Raw genomic sequence first — 22,227 nt, forward strand, 5'->3', positions numbered from 1 at the left:
AGAACATAATGCTGTCTGTGCCGAGGAAAAATTATTTTGGATAAATATAAAATGTGGTACAGTCGGTCCTCCATATCGAAAGGTTTTGTACCCATGGATTCAACCATCATCACCATGAAAGTATTTTTAGGTAAAGGTAAAGGTTTTCCCCTGACATTAAGTCTAGTCGTGTCCGACTCTGGGGATTGGTGCTCATCTCTGTTTCTAAACCATAGAGCCGGCATTGTCCGTAGATGCCTCCAAGGTCATGTGGCCAGCATGACTGCATGGAGCACCGTTACCTTCCTGCCAGAGCGGTACCTATTGATCCATTCACATTTGCATGATTTCAAACTGCTATGTTGGAAGAAACTAGGGCTAACAGTGGTAGTTCACCCCACTCCCCCGATTTGAACCGCTGACCTTTCCGGCAGCAAGTTCAGCAGCTCAGCAGTTTAACCTACTGCATCATCAGGGATTCCAAAAATATTTTTAAACATCCAAAAAGTGAGCCTTCATTCTTTTCAAAATTATATAGTGGACATAATCAAGAACACAAACTTTATGGATGAATACAAGATAATATATACTATGTTGGGGATGCATCATATATACAGGCTCTCCCCAAGTTACAAACATCAAACTTACACATAACTCCTAATTCCAAACGGGCATAAGACAATTTGAAGTGAGAGGAAATCTAACCCCAGTAAGAGAAATTTACTCCGGTAACAGTTATACAGGGGAAAAGGTGTCTCCACTAAAGCTTTATCACCAATCCTTGTTTCCACAATAACTCAAAATTAGAAAAATCCAATTGTCACAGGTGAGGTAAATTCATCCAATGCTTGGGAAGGCCAAGAGCTTGAACACTGTTTCCATCCTAAATACCTTGGTGTCACCTTAGATCGAACACTAACATATAGGAAACACTGCATGAACACCAAGCACAAAGTAGCTGCACGCAATAACATCCTGTGGAAACTGACTGGCAGCGCATGGGGTGCAGACCCACAAGTAGTAAGAACATCAGCCCTGGCCTTGTCTTTCTCAACTGCAGAGTATGCCTGTCCTGTTTGGCACAAGTCTGCCCATGCAAAGCAGGTGGACATAGCACTGAATGAAACATGCAGAATCATCACAGGATGCCTTAAACCTACACCTGTTGATAAACTCTACAAGTTAGCTGGCATTGCCCCTCCTGACGTGCGACGGGAAGTTGCTGCTAATGGTGAGAGAAAAAGGTCGAACATTGTGAAAGCCACCCACTGCATGACTATCAGCCTCCTCCCACCAGACTCAAATCAAGGAAGGGCTTCATGAGAACCACCACTCCTCTTGATGTTCCTCCAGCAGCAGCAAGGGTGTCTCTTTGGGCAGCTAAACCTGGCAATTCTAACTGGATGGCCCCCCAAGAGGGTCTTCCTCCAGGGGCAAACCAAGAATGGGCAACTTGGAAGTCCCTGAACAGACTCAGAAGCGGAGTGGGCAGATCAAAAGACAACTTGGCAAGGTGGCACTACCTGGAGGAATCCTCCACCTTGTGTGACTGTGGAGCTGAACAAACAACTCCGCATATGTATGCTTGCCCACAATGCCCTGCCTCATGTACAGAGAAGGAGTTGTTTAAAGCTACAGACAATGCGGTTGTTGTTGCCCGCTTTTGGTCCAAAACTATTTAGTTGCTTGTGATTTCTTTTCTTTTTTTAATTTTATTTTTATTTCCATTATTTGAAATGTACAATGCTTTTGACACGAAATAAAAATAAAGGTGAGGTAAAATCTTCTGAATTCACAGTGAGCAAAACAAACACCACAGGATGTTAAAAATTCTTTATGCTCTCCAAAATTAGAAAATAAATGGCTGGAGTTACACTTTAAAATGTACCTGTTCCGACTGACATACAAATTCAGCTTAAAAACATAACTACAGAACCGATCTTGTTCATAACACAGGGCTCTGTACATTCATCATGGTGGCTTTCTATTAGCCTTGTGCTTTCGGCGTAAACCTTGCCCCATTTTGTGTCTCGGCTTTTGTTGGGGGACCTGATCTGTTTTCAAGAGCCTCCTGAAATTGGGTTTTTTTTTGGATCGGGCCCCAAAATTCAGAGCATTATGGGGAGGGGGGCTTTATACCCACTGCCTCCCCTTCCTGGTGTTCTTCTAACCTGCTGTTGCTCCTCTAGAGTAAGGCTCTCAGCTGCAGGCGCACTCTGGGCCTGCCTGCACACCTTACCAACTGCCACACACACCCCACCACACTCTCTGAGAGTGTGTGTGTGTGTGGCAGGGCCTGCAGGCAGGCTCGGAGCATGCCTGCAGCCTAGCTCCAGGCCTGCCTGCCTGCAGGCAAGGAGGCAATTTCAGGTCAACATGAAAGCAGGATTTTGTATCTAACAGATTTTCGTATCAGGAGGGAGCTTTCTGTTTCATGCTTCCGAAGAAATAGAAGACACAGAAGAAACAGGAAAAACAATAGGAACAAATTCCATGCATACGACTACTTTCTATGTTGAAGAAAGCTCTGTTCTTTATGGGGCAGATGGGACTCCGCAATGTGGTTCATCAGAGAGATTCATGTATTATTAGCCCAAGTGCTTTCCTGTCATGATTCCACCCATCCCTTGCTTCTGTAAGCTACTGTTCACTTTACAGGGTAACAAATGTACGTGTATATTCAGCAGAAAAGAAAAGCTAACCTCAGCTCTTAGTCATGTATATCTGGATAAATATAAAACTTTACAAATACACACTTTTGTAGGTTATAAGGATCCTGTGGACATACATATTTTAACAAAGTCATGTAGAAGCAGACCACAGTATTCTTATCATTTATTTCTAATAATGAATGTAAAAGATTTGCAGCCATTACTATGAAGTAATTACGTATACATTTTACACGGTTCCTAAGAAAACAGTAGAAGGGTGACTGAATCATAATACAATAATGTCTTTCTTAAATGGTATATTATTTTGTTCTATGTTCTATGCTGAAGTGCCTAAGAAAAGTAGAATACATTATTGAAAGTACTGGAAGACTTTCAGTGCACAAGTAGCATGTATGGCATTACTAAAAAAAATTCACACATCTGTTACAATAATAGAACAATAGTAATTGATTTTCAAAAACTCTATCCTATGTCCTGATAGCATTATAGTAATCTAACTCCTTGATGTCTACCTGCTAGAGGTGTACAGGAAACCCCTGCATCTTCTTTGTGGCCACAGTTGTGTTCTCGCCAGGAACTCTTCAGACACTCTTCTATAGACAGCTCATTTCCCGTACAACGCACTTCATCCAGTAGCACAGGACCTGAGCCTTCTCCAAAATAAGCCTGGCTCCATGCCTTGGCAACTCCCCTGTTCAAACACAATAAAAAGCAAATTACAAATGGCAATCTGTCAGAAAGCAGTCTTTTCATTTCACTGCTGAAAATTATTAGTATTGCTTGGTACAATCAGGACCGTCCGAAATACAGGCAGTCCCCAAGTTACAAACATCCAACTTACAAATGACTCCTAGTTAAGAATGAGGGGGAGACAACAGGAAGTGAGAGAAATCTACCCCTCGGAAGGGAAATTTACTTCTGAAAGAGTTGTCAGGGGGAAAAGATACCTCCACTAAAACTTTCTCAACAATCCTTGTGTCCACAACAAGCCAAATTTTTCAGAATCCAGTTATCACAGGGACAGAACGAGAGGGTAAATCTTCTGAACAGAGGCACAGACAGCAAAACAAACACCAGGGGGTGTTAACCCTTCCCTATGCTATCCAAAACAAAAATATACATATTTTTGCCCAAAGTTACATGTAAAAATATGTGCCTGTTCCAACTTACAAACAAATTCAATTTAAGAACAAACCAGCAGAATCTATCTTGTTCATAGCTTGGGGACTGCTTCTATATTGACCAGATCGGGGCATCTGTACATACTGGTTACATATTTTCTGAAGAGGAACCCACAACAGAATTAGTATTGGCCACTAAATATCTAGATTTTTATTCATTTTTATAACTAAATAAGTCAGTACTTGCCATTGTAAAAGATTTGTTCTACTTCTGTTCTTCCTAGGGCCCTTCCATACGATCATATAACTCAGAATATCAAGGCAGATAATCTGAGTCCACACTGACATATAATCCAGTTCAATTTGAATTGTATGCAGCTGTGTGCGTGGAAGGAGCCCTAGAGCCATTTACTAGAAGATGTAAACTCCAGAATTCTAAAGTTTTATTTGCTTTTTAATAAAGAAGAAATAAAAAAGACAGTAGATACAAAGAGTCATATACAGAAAGATACATTAAAATCAGTCAAAGCATAGTTTTGTATATAAATATTGAGGAAGCAGAATTTAAACAAAACACATTGGTATACAAAGGCCAAACTCTTATTTATGGCATCTACAGTTGAAAAATCCAGACATAAATTTAGCATCAATTTGTATATAACAGACCTTTTTAAAATTACTTTCCAAACAATTCTTGTATCTTAATGTCCTGCATGACTCATAAAAATATGTTGTGGTTTTTCAATCTGTTCATAGGACATCTGGCTGTCTCCTTCACCCACAACTTAAAGCAGAATGAAATTATAAAAAGCAGTGAAAAAAAGATTAGTTGGTAGCTACAAGATTTAGTACTAATTTATAACGGAATAGGATGAGGGAAACAGAAATAAACTGGAAAAATGAGTGAGAAAGAACACATTTCCTGTTGTAATAGCATACAAATAATAACTTTTAAAATTCCTCTTGGAACAAATTAATAGACATATAGAGGAAGCACTATCTGGTTTTGAATAATGGCTGTAATCATGTATGGTAGTTATGAATGTTTACCCTGGCATTGTGACTGGTCTTCATGGTGGCTACATAGCTCCTAGTTCCCCAATCTGCACTTACCAGGAAACAGCTGTTGCAATTGATGGGGTCCTTTCCCCCCCGTTATCCCCAGATAAGGAGTATGTATGGAAACAATAGCCAAGTGCTTACTGAATATCAAAAAATAGACTTCTGTTTTAAACAGAGACTGAGGGAAAATGGTGTCAAGCTGTAGTTTACCACAAGTATATGAGGGTTATCCAGAAAGTAGATTACGTTTTGGAATTAAAAATGGACAACGTCGGCACTTCGGCTTAGAAATGGAGATGAGCACCAACCCCCAGAGTCAGACATGTCTGGACTTAACGTCAGGGGAAAACCTTTACCTATAGGAGAAAACGTTTACCATATGCAGATGAAAGCCACACTCAAATACCACTTCTCAACATAGTCGCCATTCAAATCTAGGCACTTATCATAGCGATGAATGAGCTTGGCAACTCCTTCCCCACAAAACTCTGCCGCTTGCGTCCTCAACGCAGCATTTTGGCGATGATGCACAACTGCAGGAAGGGGTGATTGGCTGGTTGAGGACGCAAGCGGCAGAGTTTTGTGGGGAAGGAGTCTAAATCTACCTCCCCAATTAGATCCTCTGGCTCTCTATGTAGGGGAAGCATTGCAGAATCCTGACATCGTCAGTATAGATGCACATGCTAATTCTAGATACGATCCGTGATGTTAAAATGCATCTATGTATTTAACATGAATTTAAAAATGCAAAAAAGTTTTTGCTGGAGGTGTGGCACTAATAATTTTATCAGAAATTGTTTCTCAAACCAACCCACTCATTTTGTCTGGAACTATTTGCCTGGCCTTCTTATTATATGTGACAGTACATTGTGTAATATCAAAGACTAAAGGAAGACTAAAGAACTACACATATATGTGTATGCATTATGCCTTATATTGAGTGTTGATGGAACACATTGGCTAACAAACAGAATATTAAAGCAGAAAAAGTGCATACATTAAAACCACACTGAGAAAACAATTTGAAAAAGTCTCTCCAAAAGCGATGACTGGAAGCTGGTGTCCTCAAAGTAGGAAACAAAGCATTTTATGATTGAAATATGTTTTCTCCTGTTTATATCAAGGTTGGCCTAATCATAATGACCTGGTGACAAGATGTAAACTCTGAGAATATGTACAAACCAGGACTATAAACTAGTTGGTTCAACTCAAGGTCTCGTTTACACCAGGGAGGACTAAAGTAGAAAAACCTTAATAACCAATACATTTACCTTCTTGACAAAGTTTTGCTATTCTGAGAAAAGAAATTCTCTATCACTCAGAAATGTAGATCATTAAAAGAACAATATATAAAGTTTGCTATAAAGTAATCATCCAGCAATCAATCCCAATAAGTATTTGCTCTTTCCCAGCACATGGGGATAGGAAGGTTAAAGACAAAAGGCTTTAATCTATCACTGATGATTTCCAGCGCAATGACTAGAATAACTCGGCCTTTCTTTCTTACCCCATCCAATGTACTGTTAGACACTATACCTATTACTTTCATATCTCAGTAAATTTCACACCAGGGATAATGTGCCTACTTGCAAAGGAATCTTGCCGTTCTTTCTGAGATTACAAGTCAGATAAAAACATCCGGCTAGGGACTATTTATTGACAGCTATCATTTACTAAACATTGGGAACAGATGCAAGCTAGTCAAGCTCCCAAGCCAAAATAAAATATGTGAACATAAAGTTAAGGTATACAAACATCATCTCAGTATGTGCTATGCATTCAAAACTACTAGAGTGCTATTTAAACTTTAGATTTCACATGAAAACAAAAGAATGCTGGGAGTTTGCAATGGCTTACAATTACATACTGGAGTGTTTTTCCTGTACCCAACAAAACTGTTTGCAGAGCACTGGAAATCACTTTTAAAGTTCTTCCATACCAGGACAGAGTGACCACTTGGGAAGAATGCTCAGAAAAGTCCTTGGTAGTTCTGGAGCTTGTTTACACTGGCAAAAAAGTGTACTCATCATGAATTGTCCACTGGCTATCCTCATTATGTGCAATACTTCTGATAGGCATTGAGAGGTTTACTGGCAACTCTGGAGTACCTAGAGATTTGAGTCAGCCTGGACAACAAAACTGGGTCAAATTCAAACCAATCCACTCTCCAGACCTTTCAGATCTCTCCTCTGAATCTCTCCTTTCAGATTCAAACTTGGGTCCTCCAGATTCTTAGACTAAACTCAAACCACTATACTATACTGAGGTGTAATAGTACAGTGGTTTGAATGTTGGACTAGGACCCTGAGAGACCAGGGTTGAAATCCTTGCTGAGGCATGCAAACCTGCTGTGAGAACTTTGGCAAATCACACTCTCTGCCTCAGAGAAAGGCAATAGCAAAGTCCGTCTAAACAAATAATTCCAAGAAAACTCATGATAACAGCACCAAAAATGGACTTTGAATGTAATTGTATTCTTTGAGCAGGAATCCATTCTCTTCCACAGAATGTGCTAACAGGTCTCTGCAAGCTAGATTTAATCAGTCATGTTAGTCTGGAATGAAATGATAAGGCGAATTTCTCAAAGAACCTTCTGGTAACTCATCTAAAAAACAGATTTGCAAAAGATACCCTGACCTCTAGGCCATTTAGAGATATGCAGAATATGATGTGAAATAACTACCTTTTCACGCTATTGAAAATGTTGACAGAAAAAAGGGACTTCTGGTCCAAGAATATCATACAGTCATGTTGAAGGACCTAGAGAGGATATATTTTGATAAATGAAACTACAGGACTGAACCCACACATATGAGGAAACATGCTAGATAGAGAAGATGAAGAACACATTCTTTTTGTCTATGTTTTTAAACACTTTAAGGAAATATGGGAAAAACACTAACCCAAGGCCAAGTTGCCTGCAGACTACCTCAGCATCAGCGTCATCCCATTGGTCATCACAGATGGTTCCCCACTGACCAGAATGGTACACTTCAACTCTTCCTTCATATGTGCTGCTCCCATCTACTAGCCGGACTGGCATGAAATCAGAGGCTGAAGAGAAATGCACACAGTAAGAAAAATGAAGTTTTTATATCCTAGTTAAATAGTGACATTGGTGAACTACTAAATGGATAAAATCCATCTTTATTGGCCAACATAAATACACAAAATGCTTTATGTAAGCTTTTAAGAATCCAGTGGCTTCTTCATTAGGCAAAAGATGTTTAAAATCATATAGGAAAAAGTAAATGTGATGGTGTTGGAAGCCCAGGTTACATTTTGTGAAGCCACAGACAAAGGCATCCTAGATCCAAAGAAGAGTTATTGTATTGATAATGGTAGATGGTAAATTTCACTGTCACTTGTCTTAGTCCCCCCATGGCCAAAAATGAGTGGCTTCTGACGATATTAAGATCCCTCCAGAACAGAAACAATATCTGATACAGGTGTGTGTGTGTGTGTGTGTGTGTGTGTGTGTGTGTGCGTGCGTGCGTATGTATGTGTGTGTGTGTGTGTGTATATATACACACACACACACACACACACATATAAACATGTATTAGATTTTTAAATATCATTTGACTGCTGACAAAGCTAGTGGAGCTTCAAAAGCTTGAATGAAGTATCTTGTGCGTTTTTGGTTGCCCAATAAAGATATCACTCTTTTGTGAGTTTGTTTAACTCTGCTTTGTGGCCAACACAGGTGCCCCTAAATATGTTTACCAGACAAACAGTAAACAGTTCTTAGCTACTATTTTGATCTATTCCAGAAGTGTGTCGACACTCCACAAGTATTCCACTTTTAATTGATGTTGCCCTGTTCTATGGTTAGCTTGGATTTGTGGTTTTGTGAAATACATATAATTCTTTGCTAATGAATTCTACAACACTTCCTTGTGCTACAATCCTAGAGGTCCCCTGATAGAAAATTCTACTTATTTCAAGAAAGCACAGTTCTCAGAATTCAGTTGGATTAAACCATTAACAGGATCAAAGTGTTATCATTGTGTGGTGTGGATACATTCTTGATTAGCCATACTTTAATGTAACAGTATATTTAGAGCAAAAATGGGAAGTCTATGGCCTCTGAAGCCATATGTAAAGCCCGCCACAGGTCCCCCTGGGGGAAAAGAGCGGCATATAAAATAATTAAATTAAATAATTAAATAAATCCATCCAGCTGCTACTGACTCCATTTGAGGATTTCCATTCTGCTGCTGCTATTTTTCTGGACAGATAACATATGAGCATAGCCATCCCTATGCAACAATTCTCCCAGTACAATCACACTTCCAGAAGGAGTCAGATGTTATGATTAAGATTTAAATGCATACTATTTAAATTGTATCTCCCCAGACCAGCTGAACGGTGCCAGAGGAAGAAAAGGTGAAATGAGCTTAATATGGAAGAAAGTGTAAGCTTCCCCACCCCTGTGTGCTGAGATGATGAAGGTTTTTGTATATGCATACATAGTTTTCTGTGCATGCATGTGCAGACCTTGTTTCGTTGATGTATGTACTATGTAGGTCTACTCTTAACCTTGACTATTAATAACAATTAAACTTCAGAGTGCATATGTCAACTCCAGCAAAGGAAATCAAATCCTTCACATGGAATACATTTGATTGGGGAGATAAGCAGGAAGCATCCTCAGTCATGCTTTCTCTTTATGACTGAATAAATATGCAAGAACACTGTGACCAACAGTGACAACCACTGACCTAGTGTTAAACTCCTTCCAGATCAGTGTTCATGGATATTACTGGCAATTATCAGTATGAGATTTCTCCTGTAACAAGGATGAGATAACTGAGTTTGGGGAGATGAACCCTGATAATAATGTGAAGTCAGAAAAGTGCCTTTGCATCTGGAACGCAGACTGTAAAAAAATACAATATCATATTGCTGGGGAAAAAATATGAAAATGGCAATCAAAATGATCAAAGAGTTCCAGCAGCTTCCCTGCAATAAAAATATGAAGTGTCTGGGAATATTTATTTTATTTAACTAAACTAAGGTATTTGAGAAGGGGATAAACTGGTAGGGGATGATCCATTGTGGAGTTTATTCTTGATATAGAGAGAACAGAGAACAGTTCCCAAATTACTCCCATCTTTCATAACACTAAAACTCTATTAACTGCATTAAATTCATGACAGACAATCTTTTTCCTTCGAGATAATGACTTTAACATTCCCAGGAATGTTGAAGATAAAATATAATAAAATCCAAAAAATATGTTGCAGTATTTCTCTGTATTCTGTCTATAAGCTGTAGCCTCTCACAGGACAGATATGGGCTAGATCTAAAAGTGCAGTAAGTCCATTTATTTCTACCAAGGGATCAAAAACAAGACTGCTATGATTCAGCTTCTGTGAACCTGGATACGTATAGGTAACCAAGCGAGTGATCTCTGCCTGCATCAACATTCCCCTGTTACTATCTTTTAAAAAAACATCTTAAGAAAGATGAATCTCTGTGATTCTATATCATCATATATTTTTTATCTTAAAAGTGACTTTTTAAAACTGGGCCTTATGAACTTACATAATGCATTTTGTGCCTTTTGGTTGATCACAAGAATGTGGTCTTGGAATGTTGACGCATTATACTCCATGTCCAACATATCCTTTGATATATACTTCAAAAGCAGTGGTGCATCATCATCACTATGGTATATCCCAAGTTGAATAAGTCACTTATTCATCTAATCTGAAATGTAAATTTTGCACCTCCCCAGGCAGACCTGTCACCAAATCAATTTTTTAAACATCTAATATATTGTAGACTGATAGCAATATCTAAAAAAAACTAAAATAAAGCAGAGCACCAAGATTTCTATATCTCTAATATAGAAATGCAAACAAGCACGTGAGTCTGTTGCAGCAGAAACAACAAGGAGTCTTGCTGACCCGATTTATTGCAACATGGGCTTTCATGGATGAGAACTTGGTTTTCAAGAAGTGGGCTATAACCCATAAAACATGATGCTACAGTACATTTATTAACCTTTAAGATGCTGCAATATTTTTTTTGTTAAACTTAAGAACGATATCAGAAAACGCAAAGATATTTTAAACAGGCTTCAGAAATCATTGTTTGCTAACTGCTCTATAGAATGAGTTGGAGTGCAGAATGCACTTTTTCAAAAGGTGACGAATTGCCACACCAGAAAGCATTTTCAGCCTAGACAAGCACATATATGCATACAACTACACAGAATGTATTTAATCTTTAGACATCATTCCCAAAGGGTGAGGCATGCCTTCCTAAGGAGTTGTAGGCAGCTGCTCAAGGGAGACATGACCTCATCTTGCAAGCAGCTATCTGAGCCGCATACATATTCCTCCTTCCACTGGTTAATAGTGCCAAGTGTCATGTAAAGGCTTTGGGGATACCCTTCATAGAGCCAGAAAGATATATCCTGCTCGACCTTCTTAAACCTGGCACCTTACAAGTATATTAGGCTACTCCTCCCACCACAGCCATGCTTGCCTGGGATGAAGGGAATTGCAGACTGACAGATCTAGAAAGCATCATGCTGCAAAAAGCAACTCTAGAGCTAAAAAGAGAGAAGTTTTAAGACAGATCATTACACAGGTTGGGTATTTTTTATCTGAAATGCTTAGGACCAGAAGTGTTTTGGATTTTGGATTTCCCCCCCTAGATTTAGGAATACCTGTATTTGCATGTATGTACGTAATATTTTGGAGATGAACCCAAATCTAAACATGAAATTCACTGTTGTTTCATATACCCCTCTCATGCACATAGCCTGAAGATAATTTAATATACAATATTTTAATATGTGTGAATATGAAAGAATGTTTATGTACATCAGAAAGCAAAGGTATCATTTTCTCAGCCTGCATATGGATAATTTTAGACTTTGGAATATATATTCACAATTTGTGAGTTCTCAAAAAGGGATGCACAACCTGTAGCTTTGATTTAGGCTCCATCTACACTGCCATATGACATTCACATTATCTGCTTGAACTGGATCATATGAGTCTACATTGTCATATAATCCAGTTCAAACATATAATCTAGATTTTATATCGCAGTGTAGATGGGGCTTTAGTTTAATAATACAAATATGCCTCAGTTAACAAGGTTGGTACATTCCTGGGCACTATTTAACAGAAAATTAGGTACCGGGGTAGATATAAGATGGAAAGAACATGGATAGGTTCCAACCTAGAAAAAAGAAGAGCATATCAACATGTTTCATCATGGTAATCAAAATTACTGATGTGAAAATAAAATAGTCTAGGTAAGTCTTGCAAAAGTAAAAAAAAAATGCTGATTGAACTTTTTAGAAGCCGCTTGAAGGCTTCTTTCCAAAATGTATTCAGTGATAACCTTTTTCTTTTACTTCTATTACAGTTACCACTTCGTTGCCAAACTGTGCTTTTAAAAAATGATAGGGGAATCTGTTCTGGCAAGCTAATCTGCTTTCCCTTTTCTTTCTATTTTGTGTATCAGTAAGGGATAGCCAGTATGGCGCTGTGCTTTGAGGATTGACAATTCTGGAGACAAGGTTTCAATTCCCCACTCAAACATGGGTGACCTCAAGCAAGTCATATTAATTCAGTCCCACAAGACTGCAAGTTGCTTCTGGTGTGAGAGAATTGGCCGTCTGCAAGGACGTTGCCCAGGGGACGCCCAGATGTTTTGATGTCTTTACCATCCTTGTGGGAGGCTTCTCTCATGTTCCTGCATGGAGCTGATAGAGGGAGCTCATCCGCGCACTCCCCTGGTTGGATTCAAACCTGGCAGCCTTCAGGTCAGCAACCCAACCTTCAGGTCACAAGGCTTTAACCCATTACACCACCGGGGGCTCCGGTTTCTCAAGTTGCTCCTGACACAGAAAAAAACAATCCAACAAGAAGGCAAAACTTCTGATCAAATTTTGCCAAGAAAACCTGGGATTCACTTTAGGATTGCCATATGTCAAAAATGACTCAAAACGCACAACAACAAAAGGTATTCTAGCAGGAGTTGCTGTTTACCATGCAATCTGCAAACAGACACAAACAGTAGAATGAATTAGAGGAGAAGCCCACTCTTTCCCATCTCCAGAATTATTGCAGTATTTACGACAGACATGTTTCTTCAATCTTGTGTTTCTCCAGTCTCCCTTTATCATACTCCCAATGCAGATTTTACTAAAATCCAGCTAGGTAGAGAAAGTGGGCTGAGCAGGCATACTTTGTCAGAGGTAGCTGGATATGATTGTACTTGCAGACTGAAAGAGGCTGAAAGAGACTGCATCACCCATTGTACTCATAGTGTTTTTGCAGGCCCCCTTTCAAAGACACTATAAATAATTCTGAAACAGATGCAGAGAAGTAAATAAAATGGAAGGCAATTACTCCTAGAAAAGCAATTGAAAGAAGAATGAAAACCACCAGAAAGTGTACATGAGTCTCTGAAATGACTCTTCTAATCCCTAAAAGAGAGCCTTCTTGGTTGAATATTATACATTATCAAAACCTCTCTTGTGAAGAAATCGGTCAAAGGACTGAATTTAACAAGCCTGAAGGAGATTCATGGCCTTAAAGCTATGTTTGTCATGACAAGTATCTGTTTGTTGGAGGAGTATTTTACCACCAAGAATTATCAGCAAGGCTAATTTATATTTAATAATCTAGGTCCTACAATAACAACAACTTTTATTAGAAAATGCAGAACTAAATTCTGTATACATATTTGTATTTACCATGGGAAAAGCTACATGTGACAGCAGCTGCCATATTTTGAGGACACGTTCCATCCTGCCAGATACTTTTTTCACATAGCAGGATGTTTTCTTCATTACCATGGCAATGTACGTTACTCCAGTAAACAGGGATAAGGCCCAGTCCAGCAAATGGGGTGTGCTTTGCTGTGCCTCTCTCTCTATGGGAAGAAAAATAAACACAGAGGGTTAGTAAATTAATCAAGATTATAACATCATTTTTCCTGGTATATGGCCCCAAATTAAAAAATGCTAGTCTTCATCAAAGCTGCTCTCTTCTAATATGAATCACAATAAATAAGTGTTTTAGTTGTATTGTACTCTTAAAATATTGTACGTCATCTTGGATTCCATGCTTGGAAAAAAGAGAGATTATATTAATAAATAAAGCAGGAGAACATCGCTACAGGTGCAGTGCAAAGTAAAGTCAGATGAGCATTGCACACAAATGGGAGGAAAAAGTAGTCTTATGACAGCTTTAAGATTAATAAATGTATTTTAGTACAAGCTTTCATCAGGCCACCATGGGCAAGAAAAGGTTGACTAATCTTGAAACTACTGTTAGCTGTCCTCATGATGTATGTCAACTTCCAGTGAGTATCGTGAGTTTTCTTGCTTTAACCCAACTTTGCTTCGCTTTAGGCAAAGTTAGTGGATACCCCAGAGTTTTCTGGGAATTCTGGAATATCCTGGAACTTTGCAACAGTCCAGAGAGTTGGATTGGGTCCAACTGGTCTGAACTGCTATCCAAAAGGATATTGTGCCATCACCTTTTCCTGCACTGATCAGTGCTAGGGAGATTAATCTGTGGCCAGCAAAAAGTGGCAGTGGCAACAGAGCAGGCAAAGTGATAGTCCAGTAGAGCCGATGCAGTCTTGGTCAATACAGCACCACAGTGGGTCTCATCCAGTGCAACTGGCCACCATCAGAGTCATATCTGGACTAATGTTGCCCACAGTGTCATGCTAGAGGACCAAGAGATTCCTAGAGAGAACACCTCTCTAGCAATCTCTAGTTCTTCCATTGAAATTCTTGCTGGAAGGTAACTGCAGTGTCAGTACTGGAGGACTTCGAGATTTCTAGGGAAGTGTTCTCCCAGGTTTAAAAAATATCATTGTTCATTAATTGTTTTTCACTTTTGCGCGGGGTCTTATGCCCCTAACCCTAGCAAATGTGGAGAGCTGATTGTTTTCATTCATTCTGAAATCTTCCTAATATTCAGACATAGAGTTATAAGTAAAACTGCTGATACCCTAATATTGCTCATATCTTCAGAAATCTGGAAGTAAAAATATTTTATATGAAAACCAGAAAAAGACAACGCACATAACACACACAGCTAAAGCCCTAAGCAAAATTGCAACCTCCAGATGGGCAAAACTTTGATCTCATCTAATCCACATATTTGTATAAATTGGTTTGGCATGTGCAGATTAATATTATACATTATAAAACAGCTCAGAGTCAGATGAAACCAGCCAGTCTTAAAGAGTGGAATAATCTCTAGTCAACGTCACTGTTCAGATATTCTAAATGAACCACTAAGACTTGGCTTAACATAAAGACTGAAAGCATCAAACTAAAGGACAATTGAGTTACACTGGCTTTGTAGAATATGGTCAGATATTCAAACACTCTACCTTGACTTGAGACAGTCCAGCTGATCCAGACAGGCCAAAACCAATTCAACCCAAGTAGACTTCCACCCTTGCCTTTCCTGTCATCCCCATAGCTGCAGCCAAACAGCCACAGAAATCCAAAGGAGCTCCTGGTCATTCTAGGTGCCTTTGCTGACATCAGCCGAGACACCCACACAATCAGGAGGAAAGAGGGTAATGATCCCACCTTATTCTCCCTGAACATGTGGACATGTTTGCTGACAATGGCCAGGGGTTTTCTAGAGCTCTCTGGCTATCCGCCACAGTGACGCGGCTGACATGGTCTCAATCCATCCTTTTCCCTCTGCTGCCAGATAATTACACTGCAAGTCCTGGACCTTTCTTCATTGCATATATTCAGACTACATTTCCACCACAGACGAGCTCACTTACGATGTTAATTTCTGGTCACAGCTTCATGTCAAAGGCAATTTCTCACATGGTCCAAAGCAAACGTTTTCTTAAAATCCTCTTAAACCAAGTAGAGAACCACTCAAACACATGCTTTTGTCATCACAATTTAATAGTTATATCTTGCAGGATATTTCGGGTCTAGGGCTGAGCAGGTAGTGGCTCATCCCAGTTAAACAACTGCTTGAAATGTCTAAACATGCTTCCTTGGTAGCCTCAGTTCCGTTATTGCCATGTTCTTCCTACCTCAAAGATTCCATTGCCTTCTTTGGCATTACATTATTTTCCTATTCTAAAAACACTGTCTTGAGGCAATGAGAACAAAGTATTCTAGTAAGAACCAGCTCCACTTTACAAGACACAACAGGCCATCACTCAAGACCATAATTATGAACAATTCCAACATATTTTGTACAATTCTGTCCAGTAATCTTTAGATCAGGACTACTGATTAAATTAGGATTTGCATACAAACAACTGACCACGTCCATTGATACATTACAGATTTCCTACATGGAATTCATTACCATGTAGAAAGTTGAAGCCAACTTAGATATGGATTGCTGCACATGGCAAGGTTACAAGAGTGTATTTTACTTAGCAGTCCCTGTAAAAATAAACATCTTATGTTTATATATTTGAAAATATGTTATATTGAGGGAAAGCTTGTTTTCTACTACTCTAATGACTACAACATGAAACAATGGATTCAAGCTGCAGGAAAAGAGGCTCCACCTAAAAATTAGGAAGAACTTCCTAGTGTTTAGAGCTGTTCAGCAGTGGAATAAGCTGCCTTGGAGTGAGGTAGAGTCTCCTTCTCTGGAAGTCTTGTAATAGAGGCTGGATGGCCATCTGTCAAGAGTGCTTTGATTGTGCATTTCTACATGGGAGAATGGAGATGGACTGGACTCTTTCAACTCTATGATTCTATGAATTGTGTAGTGGAGATACAGCCACCTTAAGTTTGACACTTTTAGCAACTGAATATAGAATTCCAGTTTCCCTCTTAAATCATTAAGGAAGACATGTTTGTTGGTTGCTTTATGTAAAAACTAAAGAGAGGGAATATTATCATGGATGTTCCTTCAATTTTCTCATTTTGGATTCTGCTGTGCAGCAGAAACAAACTCAACTGTGTTGTGACTTGCCTTGAGGAGAGGCAAGTAAGAAATAAAAATTATTATTATTATTATTATTACACAAATGTAAGAAGCAACACAGAGTTTTGTTATATTACTTATACCACATCTTCAGGAAGAATTTAAACCCATTTTAACCCACACAGACTACTTCACAAAAGTAAAGGAAGCAAAGAAATCAGGTTACAGGCTGTATTCTTATACATACATACCTGGAAGCAAACCTCACTGATTTCATGAGCAGACCCTAAATAAACCCAAAGCATTGTCAGTTATTAACTTAAAATCATTGTCTCTAAGAGATTGTTCAGAATTAATTATCTTTCATTTTCCTGAGCCTAAAGAAAACTAGTACACTATTGTATTCCATTATTTTCCTATTTTAAACCTAGCACCAGGAAGCTGCTTTGTAGATTAAAATTGAAACATTATGTAGTTCTGATTTTATTATTATTATTTTTAAAGTATAAAAAACCCAAGCATTTTAGGGCATAATCACTGATTGCACAGATTCTTAGCTGTAATACCATATGTATTCCTGGAGACTTAAATCTTTTCTCAAGACATCTAGAAAATAATCCATGTGAAGTGACAACGAAACTTACCCAAGTTCAAGCTGCCGGCATATGACTGATGCATCTGTATCATCCCAATGATGACTGCAGATCGTTCCCCATATTCCATTAAGATAAATTTCAATTGTGCCTTCAAACTCATTTTTGCCACCTCGAAGCCTCACTGAGCCTGTGAAAGGAGGAAGGAGTGAGAAGAAGAAAAAGAAGAAGAAAGGAACTTATTCTTAAATGTTCCATATAGGCATGCTGTCACATTGGGGTTACTATTTGGCTTTTAATGAGACACGCTGCATCATCACAGTTTGTCTACACTTCACACCATTGGAGAAGTTATACTGTTTAGCTGGTATTGCACCACCTGACATCCGCCGGGAAGTAGCAGCCAATAATGAAAGGACCTGGGCAGTAGCATCTCCGGCCCATCCCATGTTCAGATATTACTCAGCACCCCAACACCTTAAATCAAGAAATGGTTTTCTAAGATCTACAGAGATACTCACAGGAACGCCTCAGCAAGCAAGTGTCCAAAAGTGGCAGGCTAAAACCCAAAACCTCAAGCCATGGCTGATACCGAATGAGAGACTCCCTCCTGGGCACACAGAAGACTGGGCAACTTGGAAGGTACTGAACAGACTGCACTCTGGCATCATGAGATGCAGAGCCAACCTTAAGAAATGCGGCAACAAAGTGGAATCCACGACATGCGAGTGTAGAGGAGAGCAAACCACGGATGATCTATTACAATGCAGCCTGAGCATAATGCATAATGGGGGACCTTCTCACAGTGACACCAGAGGCACTCCAAGTGGACAGATTCTCGTCCAAGGACATTTAGTATAATGCCAAGTTTTTAAACTTTGTTTGTGTTTCTAAATATATTGCAACTGTATCCTCGGTTTCATTTCTGATATGATAAATAAATAAAATAAACCTCCAAGTATACGATAAATAAATAAAATAAACCTCATAGTACCGGTATGTTTTTAATGTAGCCTTGTTTGATACAAACATTACAGTGTATGTGTCATGAACTGAGTACAGTTGAGTCTCACTTATCCAACATAAACGGGCCAACAGAATGTTGGATAAGTGAAAACGTTGGATAATAAGGAGAGATTAAGGAAAAACCTATTAAACGTCAAATTACTTTATGATTTTACAAATTAAGCACCAAAACATCATGTTTTACAACAAATTGACAGAAAAAGCATTTCAATACACGTTAACGTTATGTAGTAATTACTGTATTACAAATTTAGCATCAAAACATCACAATGTATTGAAAACATTGACTACAAAAACATTGGCTACTAACAAATTGACTTACAAATAAAGATAGAATTGCATAAAATGAACCTACAATAGCAACATTGTCAGAAATTAAATCCGTAAAAAGTTCAGTCCTTGCTGCCTAGAGAAACAGCTGTGGATCCGGGCAGGAGGCAGACTGTGTTGGATAATCCAGAATGTTGGATAAGTGAAGGTTGGATAAGCGAGACCTTACTGTATATGACATTTCTTCCTTGAAAACTGAAGCCAATATAATAAACTCCATATAAAGCAGAATAATAAAATCACAGTACATAACCAATTAATAAGAGATGTGTGCTAGAATGAAACTGCTTGACAGCATTTCTCCAAAAACAGATTGATACAATCTTTCTTAGGCTTTCTTACAGAAGCTATACCATGGCAACCACTACTGAAAAGTTCATGGTGTCTATAGCTTAGCTGATTCATAGTCCTTAGATGTGTCAGATGCAACTCAGAGCAATGTCCACCTTTCAGACTATGAAAACCCTTTGAAACAATGGACAAAATGCACCCATATGGGCTCCAAGGGGAGTCCTCAGCCCTACCCAACCCATTTAGGGATGATTTAGCATTTACAACAGGTTACCACTGCCTGGTGTATATCAGCAACTAATAACCTTTTATAGAAAGTAATGATGCAGTCTGCAAAGGTCCAGGGAAGGACAAGCATAACCCACAGATCTTCAGGATTTGCCTACCTCTGTTCTAAGGGGGAGATGTAACTGTATTTTTCCTAATGTCTTTCTAGCGATTGTAACCACCAGATATTTAAACTGCCACATTATGAAATTGGACACATTTCAACACTTCAGTTAGAATGTGGTTAAGATTCTATACAGGCAAAGTAATACGTGCACTCTTTCCATAACTGACAATTTCTTCTTTGAAAGAAAAAGAGCCTTTAAAAAAAAAACCAAATAATATAGCAGAGGGTGGTTTTTATTTTGTCTCCCCATTTAATTCCATCAGGTTAAAGGAATTAGAAAACAATCACATAGATTGCATAGCTTTTTCAGTGACCCATATAATATTATACATGACATAAATGCCAGAAGTTTATTTCAGGCCAAAGAATGCATACTTGACCACAACCAAACACCATTACTCAAAGCTCATGTGAATTTATGATCTAAAGGTCCACAAGTCTAGATATGAAATGAGTAAACATACACCACCCATAAATACTGAAAGCCTTAGTTACAAAAAAAAGTATGACAAAGAATTCATACAAAGAAGGAGCTAGCTGGTAAATTTCTTCCTGCAATATATTTTAAATGATACAAGAAGATATACGGCTTTCATTATCGCAATTGAAAAGAGATATTTATATTGCAATAACCTTTGTTATTTTGCTGTGAATTCACCAAGGCTTTGTGTCATGCCCTAAACAGAAGAGAATTCCATCTGAGCTATTTTTCATATTTGGTCTTTGGACTGCCTGTTCTTTTCATTTTACAATGAAAGATCATTGTTCACTGCACAGTCCAGAACAACTGAAACAACATTTGCAAGTAGTGTGCACTAAATCATAATACATATATCCACATGCATACACCCACACTGAAAACATCTAAAGTAAATTACTGCTAAGCAACTAAAATAAACATATTAAATGTCTGCTAGTCAGCAATCTCAATGAGGTTTTCATTATTATAAGATCAGCTGGGAGCGCATGCACCAACAGCATAAAGTCAGAAAACAGTTGATCATAATAAAAATTAGTTAATATGACCAAAAAAGCCATCACTCCCACAGAATTCTTGCAAGCTGCTTAAATTTTCCAGTGCAACAACCCATTTCTAACAATGATATTCATTGACAATCTTCATTTGTGAAAGGAATCCATTAGCATATGGCAACTGGAGGAACATCACAAGGATGGCACTGAACCCAAACCATACCACTTCTCTCACATGATATGCAAGAAAGGTGCCAAGAATAATCTGTAATGTATATCCTTGCATAGTCCCACCCGCCAATAACCCAGTTGGCAGGAATGAAGGAAATGAAATATAGAACCACTTTGACCAGGGACCACTCTCTAACATAGTACCAAAAGGGTTACTAATCAGTTTTAGGTCAACTTTCGATTTGGTTTGGTTATTTGGGGTGCTGATTCAAAAAATTGCATTGGATAGACCACATCGGCTCTAGTTTCTGATACACAACACATGCCATCCAGTAGTCGCCATCTGCTCACCCACAGAAAACCTTATTTGATAATTTAGAGCTGATGTGGTCTATCCAATGCAATGTTCTGAATCAACACCCCAAATTACTCCAGGAACAGGCCTAAAAACAAAGACACCAAGGTGCCACCTGGAACAGCTCTGCTCAGGGGGAGGGAGGAAGAGAAGCAGCAGTCAGGAGGCTTATTGTCATGCCTTTCGTGGATAGTCAGCCTCTCCCCTCCTGACATCCCCGTTACCTCAGCACTATAAGAGGGTTTCATGAGACCAATCGCTCTCGTGGCAATGGTGAGGCTGTGGACCATAGTTTAGTTCTTGGGGACCACTGGGGGTCAACAGACCACAGGTTGGGAACCACTGCGATATACCAAGGGTCCTGTATGAGTTGCATAAGTAATGGTGGTGCAATAGGTGGTGCAACCTGTATAGGCAGTGGACTGGTTTACTTTGGAGCCGGCCATGTTGCCCATACTCTGCCCAAAGTGGGGCTGCTCCAGAGTTTTGCCAAAACTCTGGGGCATTCCCTGCTTTGCTTAATGTAGGGTTAAACTGGTTTAACCCAGTCTACTTTGTTTTAAGGGCCGAAAGTCCCTGGACATTATTTGGACATCTAGGAATAATGTTTGGTCCACTTGGTTAATTTAAATGGAGTTATAGGGTGGGATTTATAGATTTCCTTGCTCTCTTATGCTTTCTTGCACAATTTAGACACAAGCTTTCCCACACTTTCCCCCACAATTTGGACACAAGAATTGGCATACTTTCTGCACCAGTTTCAGTAGCCAAAATTGTATGCTAAGTGATATTCACTAGATTTGGTCTTCAGTTACTGCTGTATTACTCCATTAAAAGCCACAGCAGTTGATCTAAACCTCTGCTAGGGTTGCTCTTGATTTTTTTCCTCTACATTTATTGAGAACCATTGGCCATTCTTCTCCACCAGCAATTTGCCCCCATAACTAGAAGGAAAAGTCATTGCTATATTCACTCTTCATAAAAGAAAAGAGGATGCCACAGTATATGTTTGAAGTCTGGGAAGGATAGCTATGGTTCCTGTGAAGCGGTTTTGCCCTGACCTCAAGGACATGTTTACACAACTAAGACTCAGAGATTGTTTAAGGTTATACTTAAGACTCTTCCGAGATAGTCAGCCTCTGGACATACAAAAGCTGTTTTGCTACATGCCCTTATTTTCGATATATATCTTTGCTCACATTGTAATGCTCTGAGGAATTACAGCCACCAAAGATAACCCTCTATTTACATAATATAATGCTCATATGAAAATGAGGTGAATAAGACAGAGCCCCTGTTCTTGTCGGGATACGTTTGCCCCACTTCAGCTCAGATCTAACTGATTC

At 39.0% G+C, this 22,227-nt stretch overlaps 1 protein-coding gene and 1 long non-coding RNA gene across 2 annotated transcripts in view; one reads left to right on the forward strand and one right to left on the reverse strand.

Moving 5' to 3' along the window:
• prss12 (serine protease 12) overlaps nucleotides 1-22,227 on the reverse strand; it is a 72,791-nt gene that overhangs the window by 40,115 nt on the left and 10,449 nt on the right. Inside the window, exons 2-5 of the mRNA XM_003221778.4 lie at nucleotides 17,394-17,532; nucleotides 13,563-13,741; nucleotides 7,738-7,888; nucleotides 3,164-3,342 (exon numbers count right to left, since the gene is read on the reverse strand). Coding sequence (XP_003221826.1) covers nucleotides 3,164-3,342; nucleotides 7,738-7,888; nucleotides 13,563-13,741; nucleotides 17,394-17,532 — 648 coding nt within the window. The remainder of the gene's footprint in view (nucleotides 1-3,163; nucleotides 3,343-7,737; nucleotides 7,889-13,562; nucleotides 13,742-17,393; nucleotides 17,533-22,227) is intronic.
• LOC134299750 (uncharacterized) lies at nucleotides 7,818-9,419 on the forward strand. The gene is made up of 2 exons (XR_010006993.1): nucleotides 7,818-7,907; nucleotides 9,194-9,419. It is a non-coding gene; the product is annotated as an uncharacterized LOC134299750 (long non-coding RNA).

Source organism: Anolis carolinensis, chromosome 5 (assembly GCF_035594765.1).
Source record: "Anolis carolinensis isolate JA03-04 chromosome 5, rAnoCar3.1.pri, whole genome shotgun sequence".
Taxonomy (NCBI): Eukaryota; Metazoa; Chordata; class Lepidosauria; order Squamata; family Dactyloidae; genus Anolis; species Anolis carolinensis.